This window comes from Penicillium atrosanguineum (assembly GCF_028827265.1).
Source record: "Penicillium atrosanguineum strain IBT 20685 chromosome Unknown utg000004l_segment0_segment0, whole genome shotgun sequence".
Classification (NCBI taxonomy): domain Eukaryota; kingdom Fungi; phylum Ascomycota; class Eurotiomycetes; order Eurotiales; family Aspergillaceae; genus Penicillium; species Penicillium atrosanguineum.
Genome location: NW_026623136.1, coordinates 976,837 through 990,694, shown reverse-complemented (window position 1 = coordinate 990,694; position 13,858 = coordinate 976,837). Strand labels below are relative to the sequence as shown.

Sequence of the window (13,858 nt, the reverse complement as noted above, 5' to 3'; positions counted from 1 at the left end):
GGTTAGGCTCCGTTTGTTTGTTGGAGGGGAATTTTTTTTAATTAAATTGGGGAAAATCGAAAATCAAAATTAAAAATCGAAAATCGAAAAAAAAAAATGAAGGGACCCGAGAACGGTCCCTTTTAGAATGATTCTGGAGCCGTTTATATGATCCTCCCCGCTCCCCATACCTCCTGAAAGGTCACGCAAGAGGAGACCCATTGAGATCTCGATTATATCTACTTCCTTTTTCCCGAAGCTTTTTTCCTTTCCCCCCTCCCCGACTTGGACTTTTCTTTACTTCTTACTTTTTCTACTACGATCCCCAATTGAGGTTTTTTATAGCTCGATAGCTCAACCCTTTGACAATGTCCCAGCCAACCAGTCCCCAAGGGAGCAGCGCTACCCGAAAAAGCTGGCAGGATAAGCTCGGTGGTCAGCAATTGAACACATTTGATTACAATTGAAGACATCTAACATCATCCAAGACCACTGCAATATGGTCAAGATAGCCGCCCCTACCTTCAGCATTGTGTCCGATCGGCGAGGTACCTCCCCGTTTTCCTTCCCGTCACTCTCCCATATTCCCCGTCGAAGCTTCCTTGCGTGTCTCGGCATTGCAGTGGAGCAAGCTCTGGCAAGAGTGTACACCGACTTTTACTCCCGAGCTTGAGCTTGAGCTTGACAGCTGATTACCCACAGGAGGTCGTACTGCCTGGTCCAGCACCGTCATCGTCCAGGGCCAAAGCTTCTCCGCTCGCTACTGGTACGACGGTCAATTTATCAACAATGCCAAAGAAGACGCAGCCGAAGTCGCTTTGGGGGCGCTAAGCCATCGTCCTTCTTCCTCGACCACTTGGCCAGGGATAATCCCGACTCAACCAACCCAGAGCACCTACGGCCGAGGCACTGGAGGCGTCTGAAACTCATATTGCGACTCTTGCTTTTTCCTTTGTTGGGTGGCTATCTCCAAAATCTTTTTTTTTCCCCTTTTTTTTCGTCGTTGTGTGCGTCTACCCTTTTTTCTCGTTTTTTTCCTCGCTCTCCTGCAAGCGCACGCCCTGTGCGGGTCCCACAGCAACGCGCAGATTCCAAATTCTAGGTTCCCTGTTCCCTCGCTGGTGTATGGCAGGGACGAAAAATATTCACCGCGACCCCCCGCTTCGAAACGATGCAGCTCGAATATGACTTCCGATCCCCCGATACGGCTTGGTCACGCTACACGTCACAATTCTAGCTGGAATTGAGAGTGTGAAGATGGTTGTGTTCAGAGCTGAGATTAGCATGCTGTTCTCGTCGTGGCGAGTCACTATCCTTGCACCCAGTCTTGGCTGTGCGACTTGAGTCGTGATACCCACTCGACGGTCCATGCCAGCAGCCAATAGCGCAGGAACGGAACGGATTTTCCAATTCTCGATAGAGATATACGTGATAGACGGGAGAGATGCTCAGGATTTAGGGGAAGTCTAATGGGCTCGTGGGTTGTTTACCTAGGGTCCATGACAGCTGTCATTTGGGTTCCCGCGTTCCGTGGTTTTTGCTGGGAACAGTGGAGAGTCCCGAGGTCTGTGGGGCTCTTCCCGTCAAGCCACCCGACCAGGCCAAAACTCTCATCCTGGCCCTCTGGCACTACCTACCCTTGTTTGTCCTATACCTGTGCCTGTACCTGTACCACTTATGGGAAGCCGGTTGTCCGCTGAATCCAAGGCGGTGAATGGGAGTTTCGGAGATTTCAATTCTCGAGCTTGGATTTGTTTAATTTTAACTTCTTGATCAGTTCACACGTTTGCGGGGTGTCGGGAGTTTCCTTTTGGGCTGATGTTATTATTTTTCTTTGCTTCAATGAGGGCGGGACTGGACGGGACTTGGACTGGTCTGGTGCGTTGGGTTTGGACGGGACCTGGTTTACGATTATGGCTCTGATTACCTTTTCTTTTGTCTACAAGATTATCGACAGTACTTTTCAAACAGTGTTACTCATACTATCATATTGATGTTCATTCTACGAGGGTGATCTTGTTGCAATGGGGCTTTGCATAAGGTTTTGCTTTGTGCTACCTCGCCATGTGTATGCAATTGGACAGATACCTTCTCAGAGAGTTTGTTTTGCGGCGTGAACGACGTTTGTAGAAAAGAAAATACGCTTGGAGCTTCTAGTCCCTCGTCTCGTCTCGAAACTTTTCTGAAACTATTAAAGAGAGGATTCTTGAGAAGAAAAGCCCCATGCGTAATGCAATAGTCAACCTTAGGCTAAAGAGGAAGATGTCATCAGGCAACCGTCCTTCATAAAGTTATTTTCAGACACTGGATCCCCACACCAAGCCCAATATTTTGGATATCAGCCGGGCAATGCCTAAAGTCTATATAATGGGGTTCAATTCGGCAGCCTGGCACTAGACAGCATATCGTTTGAGTTGATCCACAAGCCTACCGCATTGAGCCGCACCCGGCCTTTAACTGGTACTGACCTCTGCCATCATACTCAGCCTAGAGGCTGTGCAGGGCGTACCGAAGCTAATGTTGCCTGAGAGCCGACTCAATCTTTCAATTCTTGGATCTTTGTAAATAGCGACCACGTGCCTGACGTATTTGCTGCCTCCACTAATTTGCACAGCCACTTTATCTTCCCCTCAAAAAGGCCCTTCGATTCCAATCTTCCCGGAAGCTGATCCTAATATATTGCTTTGTGATACCATCCAATCCAGTCTCTGTCTTGCCGTTAGTCACCGGGACACCACGATACCGAAACAATCATCTACAATCTTCAAGCCGTATTGAACACTCATCATGTGCTTTCGCTCCTCAGATGACGACAAATATCCTGCTGCACGCCCAGTCCAATATGGCAACGACTATGATCGCTACCTTCGCGACCGCGACAGGTATCAGAAAGAGTATGAAAAAGAGCGAAGCAGAAGAAAAAGCGGAGACGCAACACCGCTCTTGTCGCTTCGAATACTGCTATGGTGGGGGGTGCGGGATGCTAAATGGTACATTGTATGCTAATATCGTCTACAATACTTGCGAAAAGTGGTGTCACCACCTACTCTCTTCGATTATTTCTCAACCCCTAGTTCCAAGAACGCTATAATATCATTACGTAGTCAAATGATTCAATAGGCATCTGGGTCTTGTAAAGCAAAATACCGGATTATTGCGTAAGGTAGGCCTGTGTTTCTTACTTGTTTTACGTGGGCGGCTGCTACCTTGGTACCCAACGTCCCACTATACCCAAATTTCTTATTTTACAGTAGACCAGTTATACCCCCACACTTTTACAACTTAATTTCCAAAGAATAAACGAGAACTCTCTATTTTAGTTCTTCACTTTGTAATTAGACAAAACTGTTATGGTAATGGCCGTAATCTATTTTGGAGAAGCATATCGACGGTTCCCGCATGGCGTGCGAATCCATTGCCGATTACTCTACTTGCCACATACCTCGGCATGTAGAGCTCTTGTCCAACGAACTCGCACAGCAATGCCCGATGTAGTCAGCAATAGGGAAAAAGAAGCAAGGGCTGCACGAGATCAAGGTCTGGAGGAGCCTCAATACGATGATGCTGTTGCCTGGACTCAGAGCGATCCCAGAAACAGTCTCCCGGCAGGCGATATCCAGCTCGCGTTGGCCATGGCGGCACTTTTCACAACTACCAGGTCCTCAAGCAGGTGTTTATCGATATAGCTCAAAACCCCGAGCTTGTTGAGCCACTCAGGCAGGAAATCAGGCAGTCATTATCGGATCATGGACTTGGACTAGCCGTGCTAGCAAAGATGGAATTTCTTCACTACGTATTGAAAGAGTCACAGAGGCAGATTCCTGTTATAGGGTAAGTTAAAAGACCCGTAACATTTCGAGATGATTTCACCGTTGAATTACACCGGGGTTAGAGCGTAAAGTTATTTGCAAGACTGCCCTTCCAGATGGCGAATACCCAAGGGATCTTGATCATGGTCGACTCAAGAGATATGTGGAGCCCAGAAGTTTATGACGACCCTGAATTGTATGACGGGTACAGATTTTCGAAGCGACGTCAAGCGAGAGACAAGGCCAGCCGGTTGGTGCAATCGAGCAGGGAACACAATGTCTTCGGAGGTGGTAGACACATATCCCCCGGCCGCTTCTTTGCTAGCAACGAGTTAAAAGTTATGCGTAGCGCACATTCTGCTCAAGTATGATGTTCGGCTGAAGGATAGTTACTGCTCGAGACCTGTGCAGTTTGGTGTTTATACGAGCGTTGAGCCCGTTGCGCAGCTGGAGATTCGACCCCGAGAGGAATATGAGGACTGTCTGCTGTTGGATGTTTAGCTGACTGGGCTGTCCGACGCCATTGGGCCATACGCCAAAAAGGAAGGAGGCTTCTCAGATAGATGGTCCCAAAAGGCTTCAGTCACGAGTGGTGTCAAGGTTAGTTTTCGGCCTTTTCGAGTTTGGGGGAAGTAGACGCTTCTAGATTGCCACGACTTCTGCAAATGTTGGTGATCACAAGCTTGCTGCATTCAGCTTCTTTGATCATCCGAGACGCGAAGGACTGGATCTCGACTGTACCATCTCACGCATGGGACAGAGATTTGATGCGCGGAACATTGTAGTCATGCCATGTGGTTTGTCTTTGGACAATATTAAATGTGCGAAGAATAGCGTGTGAGCAGGCGTACAGAAGGGAAGAGCGACAGGGAGATAAAGAGTCTGTTAAATCTGGCTACTATACCATGCCCACTTAGTTATGTGACCTGAGTCATATAATAAAAGGGTAGTACTGTATATACATTGATACAGGAGTATTTATACTCCGGGGAAACTCTAAACATAGTATATTTTGTCTTGGCAATTAGGGTTCGAGAAGAATCGAAGAGTCTAGGTGGTGACACCGATTTCCGGAAGCACTGTATGATTTTGGGCTTATGTGATAAAGGTCTATCCGTTCATCCGGATTGACTCATCACTTTCATATCACTGTGGAGTAAATTATCTTCTTATGCACAAGTACCCACGTCCCACAAGCCCTAGTCTTCCCCAAATATAGCGCTCTATACATCCAATATCCAGCCCCACCCTCCCACAGCTGAGTTATCTAATACGCAAATCTCTTTCCGCTCCCATCAACATTTCCCCGACTATTTCTCCATCCGTAATACAGTCGCAACAGTAGACATCCTGCCGTCACGAAAAGAAGCAATGCTGCGTTAGTCCAATGGCCGGTTGGGTATCCTTTCTTTGCCTCATCGCTCTTGTAAATCCACACACCGACAATCTGACCGGGTGCGCCGAATGACACGTTCAATGCAATAGCTAGGCCCGCTCCGGCAGTAGATTGCAGATTCGAAGATAGCCAACCGAGGAGTGGGGGGATACAAGCGAAGGCTCCGCTGGCTGCCACAATGAGACAGCCATAGCGGGACTGGAATTGGGATGGGTTAGCCAAGGGTCTCAAATTGATGGACTATTGATGTGGGTCGCTTACAAGATAGGCCTCAGCTGGGAGGACTGCAGATGCTAGAAAGCCCATAGCGCCGATGAATGAGAAGATAGCGGAGTGGAGTCCACGGCTGGTGGGTGTTAGCTTGGCTAGCTTGGAAGCAGAGAGACTCAGATTGTAAGACTTACCTATTGAAGTAGTCTGCGGACCATGCCACGGCCACAGTCACGACATAAGCCACTGCATACGGAGGCACAGTCATCAGCTGGGCACGGAGATTAGAATATCCCAATCCTGACGTGATAGCCGGTGTGAAGAGAGAAAGGCTCGAGAATGGCGTTGAAATGCCAAAATAAACCTGTTCTATCGTGAGTTCTTGAATCCAATTCTCCCAGAGACCCAACATACAGCATAATGAGCATACAGCCTCCAATCCATCAAAACGCCCTTCGCATCCTCCCAAGACATCGCACTCGCCGACCCCTTAGATCCCTCAAGCTTCAACCTCTCCGCTGCAAGCTCCTTCTCCTCATTAGTCAACCAGTGTGCCGACTCTGGATAATCAGGCAAAAAGAACCAAACCAGCACCGACGATGCGCAAGACGGCGCACCCTCTATAATGAATAGCCACCTCCATGCCGAAAGTCCATGAGCACCATTCATATGCCCAACGCCGTAAGCAATAGCTCCGCCAAATGCACCCGCTAATGTCGCAGAGGCTAGAATCAGCGCGACGCGCATCGAGCGCTCGGAATTGCGGTACCAGAATGTTAGGTAGTAGACAAAACCGGGGAACAGACCTGCTTCCATTACACCAAGAAGGAAGCGGAGGCCTGTTACTTGGGCGGCGTTGTGGACGCCCCCAAGGCCCATTGTTGTTGCACCCCAAGAGAGCATTAGAAAGGCAATCCAACGCTGCATGAGTTAGTGTTGTTGCATATATGGGGGAATTGGTCTTACGCTTGGTCTGAGCTTCTTGAGAAAGTAGTTGGATGGGACTTCGAATAGCGCGTAGGCGATCAGGAATACCATCAGTGCGATCCTGACATTGTTAGTTTCACCGGGTCATGGTGAATGGGGCGCGACTCACGTAAACTGATACGAAGTCATATTCGTCTCCGAGAGCAAATCATTATTCGTATCTTCATTGAGAATCTTGGCATTTCCTATCTCCAATCAGTCTCCCTCGGTTCTCATAAAGTAAGGTACCTCAGGATGAGATGTACCAATATTCGACCGATCCAAATAACACAGCAGATAAATGCCCGCACAAAGCGGCACAATTCTCAAATCCTGCTTCCAAACCAAGGCCCTCTCCCTCTCCGCAAGAGCGCCATTCAAGCCACTGGCCTCGCTCCCGGTATCGGGATACTTTCCGAACCCTAATTTAGTATGTATAGACACGTAGGGCGAAAATGGGTCCTTACAGCACGTTCCACGTCCTGCGCGAGCTTTTCGGCCATGATTCAGGCGAGATGATCGGTGATCGCACAATGTAGGCTGGGAATTGGAACAACCCCCTTTTGTTTGCTTTTGTGGTGTCTTGGCGTGGAGCTGTGGCCGGGGAATGGTGTCCCCCGCCTTTTAGCCCGCACTGGCCAGCTCGGCGGTTCTCCGATCTGGGGGTCACCGATTTTTCAGCGCTCTGTAGTTTGGTTTTTGTCCGTGATAAAAAGACACAGGGGGGCTTTGATAGTAGGCTAGCTGCAGCTTTTGAGTATTATTCTTCCTGGTAAATCTGATCATCAAGGCCTGTTCAGCAGTACGCTGAATACCTAGCGGGGGTGGGGGGATCTTGTCCGGAGACATAACCGCTATAGCTCGGTTATAGCCTTGTTTTTAGAGGTTGTTGGAGTAAAAGTCTAGTTGTTTGACCATAGAAGATTCGAGTCTCTCTCAAGTGCAGAGACAAGCCAGGCTGCATTCTTCTTGAGGGCAGGCGTTCTCCATTTGCTCAGAAGCCTTTTACAGATTCATTTTTGTGGACATTCGGGCCCGCCGGGTCCAAAATGGGTTCAATGCCTCATTTTAGATCAATTTGAAGTATTCGGTAAGAGATTCATACAATTATGAGTGTGTTACTACTCAAGCAACTGTGTCCTGGGGCGGCGTGAGGGCGGCGGACAATGTGATGAAATGGATTTACCCCTTGCAAAAAGCGATGAAAGGGCGCAATACTATATCAAAGCATAGTCAGTTCCGGAAAACTCATACTGAAATTGTCTAACACGCAAATTATGCTGAAAATGAACAAGTTGAGGGTAATGCACAAGATAGCCTCAAGCATGGAGCAGTGCAAACCACACAAACATCCTTATCGGTAGATTGTGCCTGATCGCATCGCAAACGCTGCCTCCACGACGCCTCGAGTTTCTCCATGCAATGCCATCGCTCGTTAGCCAGACTTTGTCCTAGAAAGCTAAATACGCTGTCTTCGCTCGCCAAAATGTCCACCACTGCGGAGCCTGCCCGGAAGGCCATGCCCTCCGCATTGACTTTCGACCGTCACGCGAAATGTTCGGTACGCTTTCTCTGCCCCTCCAGATTAGGAAAAAAGACAGTTTCCATGCTGACATGAACATTGCATTCCTTTTAGACCACTAAGGCACGTGCGAGTACCCTCAAACTTCCCCATGGCGACGTCCCTTTGCCGATTTTCATGCCCGTCGCGACCCAAGCCGCCCTCAAAGGCCTGACATACGACCAACTGCGCGATACAGGCTGTATGCTTTGCTTGAACAACACATACCACCTTGGTTTGAAACCGGGACAGGAGGTACTCGACGCAGTTGGTGGAGCGCATAAATTGCAAGGATGGGATCGGAATCTCTTGACCGACAGCGGAGGGTATGATCTGCCTAGTGCGCGAACTCGATGACCAAGCTAACCAAGGCATTTATGCAGTTTCCAAATGGTATCTCTTCTCAAGTTAGCCAAAGTCACTGAAGAAGGCGTGCGGTTCCTCAGTCCCCACGATGGGTCGCCTATGTATGGAGCCCCGCACTTTGTCGCACGGAATTTATCTAATCGCTACTTTACAGGCTTCTTACACCCGAACACTCAATCTCTCTTCAGAACTCCATTGGATCGGATATTATCATGCAATTGGATGATGTGATTGCGACTACGTCCCCTGACCATGCCCGTATCAAGGAGGCTATGGAGCGCTCTGTGCGATGGTTAGACCGTTGTATCGATGAGCACAAATATCCCGAGAGACAGAACCTCTTTTGCATTATTCAAGGTGGTCTTGATTTAGAGCTGAGGAAACAATGCTGTGAGGAAATGGTGGCTCGAGATACTCCTGGAATCGCCATTGGTGGGTTATCTGGTGGCGAGGCCAAGGAGGAGTTTTGCAAGGTGTAAGTGGTTCTTTGCCCCCAAAATAAGCCTCGCTGACAGTTTAAGGGTGGATACATGCACTGATATTCTGCCTGAACATAAGCCTAGATATGTGATGGGCGTGGTATGTTTAGCTCCTGTGGTCTTGTTGATCTGTACTAATTATTTCCAAGGGATACCCTGAAGATATCATTGTAGCAGTTGCTCTTGGTGCTGATATGTTTGACTGCGTGTGGCCAACACGAACAGCGGTAAGTCTGAATTATATTTAATACATTTAATAACTCATACTGATATGTGACCCAGCGTTTCGGCGATGCTATTGTGTCTTCCGGCACCCTGAAATTGCGCAACCGACAATTTGCAGACGACTTCAGTCCTATTGAGGAGGGCTGTACTTGTACCTGCTGCCGATCGAAAGAAGAGGGCGGTCTCGGAGTGACTAGGGCCTTCATTTACCACATCACGGCCAAGGAGACCGTCGGTGCTCATCTGTAAGGCCCCGCTTCTTCTTATCACAATTTTCTCGCTAACAGTCGCTAGGCTTACAATCCATAATGTGCACTACCTCTTGAACTTGATGAAAAATGTCCGACAGGCAATCATGGAGGACCGATACCCAGCCCTCATCCGCCAATTCTTCTCTAACATCTACCAAGGCGATAAATCAAAATACCCTGAGTGGGCCGTGGGCGCGTTGCGTGGTGTTGGCATGGATCTACTGGCTGATGAATAAGTCAGTACTGCATCAAACAGCGAATTGAAAGGATACAAGTTCTGAACACGCGATGATACTTTGCATTATTGTTCCAAATAAGCGCATGCATTAGATTGGTGTTGGCATAAATGATCGAAACGCATATAGTTAAAGGACAATCCCATGAGAAGTCAATGTGCCAGAATCAATCTAGCGAACTTCAATCGGTCTTGCTCTTAGCAAACCTCCCCGTAAACTGCCGAATATTCTTTCCCCAGAAATAAACCGGCACACCAAGCAACCCCAGCACAGCAGTCAGAGCCCCGAAGGTTCCAAAAGCCCCATCATAACCATTATTATCCACAAACGCAGTAGTCCCATAGCTCGTACCAAACGAGATGAAACCCCTAAATGCACAAATAATCACTAATAAGGGACCCGCCCTTGCCGGATAACTATCAAGTAGATATGTGATCGCGACAATATTAGCGCCAACGAAGCAGAAGTAGTATGCAGCCACTGTCCAGACATAAATGAACCAGTGATACTTCTCCGGATGAGTTGCTCCTTGTCCGTAAAGCACAGCTGTGAAGGTTCCAACGATGATGGGAAATATCAGCGGAAGAATGCGCGTCTCCGGCTCATGCATGCCATCGTTACGCCGAGCTCTCCAGCGGATAAGCTTATCAGAGCCTGCTCCTAGGATAGGGAGTGCGACGAGCGCAACGACTATTTGGCCGCAGTTAACGTAGCTGGCGCTTGAGTCTGGCCAGTTGTAGGGAGCGCCTGTGATAATTGTGCTGTAGGTTGTTCCGATGGCGATGTTGACACCGATTGTTAGACCGTTTAGACAGAGGGCCCAGAAGACGTTTGGGAACAAGACGAGTTGAAAAGTTTGCTGATTAGTATGTAATTAGTTGGAGAGGCGAGGACTTTGGGAATGAAATAGGTGGTTCGTACATTCAGGACATCAACGGCCTTGTACCATTCCGGGTTGCCGATCCAGAGACGCATGTCTGATTTCCAGGTCCGGGCCTCGTAGTGAACATAGTCAAGGGGTGGCTTCTCTTTGCATACCATGACTGTTGGCTTCGTGGGTTCATTTGTCTCAATGTCACCGAGGCTAGAGTTATTATCGTCGGATACCGATTCTTGGTATGCGCTGAGATCCCGGTCATACTTCGTTTCGGGGAAAAAGAAAAAGGCAAAGAAGAATTGAAGTGCGGCTAACCCTGCCCCTAGGCCGTACCAGCCCTGCGGCGTAATAGCCGCAGCGATTGGACTGGCGAAAAGAACATAGATTGTAGTCAACATAACTTGAATTGCTTGTTGAATCATGAGGCACTTGCTTCTTTCATGTAGGAAGAATATTTCCTAATAAAGGATGAATGAACCTTCGAGGTGATTCCATAATGATAGAGGAAGACATACCTGGGTGATCATCGGAACGAGGGCCTCGCTTTGCCCTGCACAAAGCCCCAAAACCATCCGAGATGCGAGATGCCACTCATATGATTTTGCGGTAGCACATAGGACAGCTCCAAATATCAGAAGCACAGTGAAGCCCAAGAGAACGACACGGCGACCAATTGCTATGGCAAGGGGCATTCCTATTAGATTACCAATTCCCCTATTCCCATTAGTGGCTGCGACCCCCCAAATACCCAAGATATTCAGGAAAAATACATGAAAAGAGTCGGGTATGTCATCAATTGCGAAATCGCCGCGTAGCCCTTGCCTGCGGCGGCATATTCAGGGATGTAGAAGCCCAACAACCCTCCAAATCCAGAGACGAGAGACATGCCCACGGTTGAAACTTCACCATATTAATTAGGATCATATAGAATCAAATGTTGCTCGCAATATTTCTGACTCACATGTGGATATCACAATAAGAATAACTGTCTTTTGCCAAAGAGACATGTTCAGGGGGTCTAATAGTCGATTAGCATTGCCTACGACTCCAAGCATATTTCTTCTTCAATGTACCTCGTGGATCTGCAGTCGGGGTGGGGATGTAGACGATCGAGCCTTCAGTTAATTTCACAGTCCCCATCACCTTGACCCCATCTGGTTCCTGCCCTTCAGACGAACCATCATCCACCACCTCAATATGCTGACCGGAGGCCTTTTCAGGCTTCATCGTGTCAATGAGAAGAGTAACAACACTTAATCACGGATTGTGCTGCTCTTGGTTTGGGGGATGGAGCCCAATTACAAAGTGAAGAGTGGATGGGCAGCCAGGTACTCATTTCCAGAGTTCACCAAGGACCCATTCCTTTAATAAGCCCAGTAGGCCGTGACTTCAGATATGAGGGTTTCTGTGTCGGGTCCACTGGCCTCTGCCACCCCGCATCTTGCGTATTGGATACCAAGAACCCTCCGAGGGCTGACTGACGATGGCGCGGCTTGCTATTGTCAATATTACCCGATCCATGTGGGCTAGGTTTTAGTCTCTAATCTAGTCCAGTGAAAGTTGACCCTCAAAGCTTCCCCGCTTCCCCGGATTCGGTTCATGACTGTGGCGTTGGGATGGGTTGGACTTTGTGTTTTGTCTGCCGAGTGGGGACGGGAAATGGGGTGCCCGCCGGGCCCACTGGAAGTTGCCCAGGGTATTGGGATTGTGGTATAGTAATTTTGAAGAATAAGAATTCTGATGCTCATCTGAAAGGAAGAAAAAGAACCCCGTACCTAAAGGAGGATCTGTGTAGACGATAGATTAACAGTTGAAACTAGAATCAAAGCTTCTGCCTTGTCGCCAGAAGGTTATTAGACAAGCGAGGACCAGAGGTTGATACTACATCAGATCACGGTATCGAACCGAAACGCAGCTCCAAGGGACTAGCGAATGAGCTTGGAGCACAACTAGGAGGCTGTGTACTCAGGTATGGTTAAGGCACCTCGATAGAGTGTTGAAAATTTACAGGGCAGGGACGAAGTTGCAATAAAATCAATGTATTCAATTTGATGCTATATCAGACAGTCTCGAACCCCAACATTTCTAATAGGCCTTGACACCAGCCAACTTCAAGACAGCATCTGTCTTCTCAGGCTTCTCAAAAGGCTCACTCCGATCCTTTGGGCAAACCTCCCCATCACGCATAGGCTTCTCCTTCGCAGGACGGATATTGCAATGAGGCCAATGAGTAGTCCCGGTAAAGTTTTCAAAACACTCCTTCTTTAACTTCAATGCATCCGAGGTCGCAAATCGTCGAGGTGTCATGCAGATGTACTGTACGTGTCGAATCTGGTCACCCTCTGGTAGACAGGCATAGTGCATTGTGCGAGAATCCCAGAGCACAAAGTCACCAGGCTCCATGTTCACCTTGATTAGCTCACAGCCACGGTCTTTGAACCACTGCACATCTTTTTCGCTGAACAAGAAGAGATCCATGTATTTAATCTCGGGTGGTGGTGCATCTTCGTGGTCGAATGATTCACGTTTGTGGGCGAAGAACTCGTTGAAAAGCTTCGCAGATCCTTTCATTAGCATTAACCCGCCGTCTTTGGGGCCGTTGGGGGCGTAATTGAGAAGGCCTTGAACGGCTTGCATTCTGAGATATGTTAGAACATGTGAAGGATACGAAAGGAGCACTCTCACCCTTTCCGTTCTGGGTTCTGGTCACAGTGTGGCCATGGACTCCAGTTGAGATCCTTGCGTCGAGGGAGTGAAATGTTCATTCCATCAAATGAACAGATCAGCTCTTTAGTCTCCCAGAGCTTTTCAAAGATATCGATGACAGCTGGCTCGGTGCGGGCTTCCCAAGCCATTTTTTCATGGCAAGAGCCGTAAGCGAAGTACATTCTGTTAAACAGTAAGTTTAACTCCTGATATGATTTGCGTGAATGACTTACCCTCCCTTGAAGCTAACAGGCAGATGTTCTGCCGTCCAAGTAGCTTCATCATTCTCATCAAAGCCAAGCTCGAAGTTTTTCAGCCACTGGATCTGCTTCTCGCGGTAATACTGAGCGCGCTCGGCGCTGATCAGGTTTTTGATCACGACGCAGCCATTTTTGTGGAACTCGTCACGCCAGTCACCGTAGGTCCTAGGTGTGAATGACACCAAGTCTGGATTAGCTTGGTCCAACGCTTGGGGTTGGACTTCGGCTGAGGTATTTTTGACCTGAGTCGAAATCATGGTGAGAGGCGGGTAAAATAAATTTCTTGGAAACAAGACAAATTGTTGATGGGCAGATTAGTTTGAAGCCAATGTATTCTGGAATCTTTAGCGGGGAGAATAAATAACACTTATCGAAACCGGTGTCATCTCCTCACTTTGGAACATCTTTGGATGTGGGCCTCCGAATATCCCACCTCCACCCCCACTCGGCCTGGGAAGTGGACAAGACCTGATTCATACTTGTCAATAGCTATATGTGACCATAGTAAGATCACTAGCCTTCGCGTCCAATCCTACT

The 13,858-nt window shown here is 48.3% G+C and overlaps 5 protein-coding genes across 5 annotated transcripts; 2 read left to right on the top strand and 3 right to left on the bottom strand.

Annotated features, from left to right (window-relative positions):
- Positions 1 to 347: 347 nt before the first annotated feature.
- Positions 348 to 902, top strand: N7443_005678 (uncharacterized protein; the record flags this gene model as incomplete). The annotated part of the gene is made up of 3 exons (XM_056885734.1): positions 348 to 414; positions 468 to 527; positions 682 to 902. 3 exons carry the CDS (start codon positions 348 to 350, stop codon positions 900 to 902), a joined length of 348 nt encoding a protein of 115 aa, XP_056741182.1.
- Positions 903 to 5,055: 4,153 nt separating this feature from the next.
- N7443_005677 (uncharacterized protein) lies at positions 5,056 to 6,863 on the bottom strand (the record flags this gene model as incomplete). Its single annotated transcript, XM_056885733.1, has 8 exons — positions 5,056 to 5,382; positions 5,446 to 5,530; positions 5,589 to 5,758; positions 5,809 to 6,315; positions 6,361 to 6,442; positions 6,491 to 6,566; positions 6,627 to 6,771; positions 6,828 to 6,863. 8 exons carry the CDS (start codon positions 6,861 to 6,863, stop codon positions 5,056 to 5,058), a joined length of 1,428 nt encoding a protein of 475 aa, XP_056741181.1.
- Positions 6,864 to 7,846: 983 nt separating this feature from the next.
- On the top strand, positions 7,847 to 9,478 carry N7443_005676 (tRNA-ribosyltransferase family protein; the record flags this gene model as incomplete). Its single annotated transcript, XM_056885732.1, has 8 exons — positions 7,847 to 7,921; positions 7,997 to 8,247; positions 8,305 to 8,388; positions 8,442 to 8,762; positions 8,809 to 8,866; positions 8,916 to 8,993; positions 9,049 to 9,236; positions 9,286 to 9,478. The coding sequence occupies 8 exons, from the start codon at positions 7,847 to 7,849 to the stop codon at positions 9,476 to 9,478; spliced, it is 1,248 nt and encodes a 415-aa protein (XP_056741180.1).
- Positions 9,479 to 9,659: 181 nt separating this feature from the next.
- N7443_005675 (uncharacterized protein) lies at positions 9,660 to 11,582 on the bottom strand (the record flags this gene model as incomplete). The annotated part of the gene is made up of 6 exons (XM_056885731.1): positions 9,660 to 10,337; positions 10,400 to 10,813; positions 10,871 to 11,069; positions 11,126 to 11,255; positions 11,317 to 11,373; positions 11,429 to 11,582. The coding sequence occupies 6 exons, from the start codon at positions 11,580 to 11,582 to the stop codon at positions 9,660 to 9,662; spliced, it is 1,632 nt and encodes a 543-aa protein (XP_056741179.1).
- An 858-nt stretch (positions 11,583 to 12,440) lies between these two features.
- On the bottom strand, positions 12,441 to 13,578 carry N7443_005674 (uncharacterized protein; the record flags this gene model as incomplete). Its single annotated transcript, XM_056885730.1, has 3 exons — positions 12,441 to 12,993; positions 13,041 to 13,244; positions 13,295 to 13,578. 3 exons carry the CDS (start codon positions 13,576 to 13,578, stop codon positions 12,441 to 12,443), a joined length of 1,041 nt encoding a protein of 346 aa, XP_056741178.1.
- Between the last annotated feature and the right edge of the window lie 280 nt (positions 13,579 to 13,858).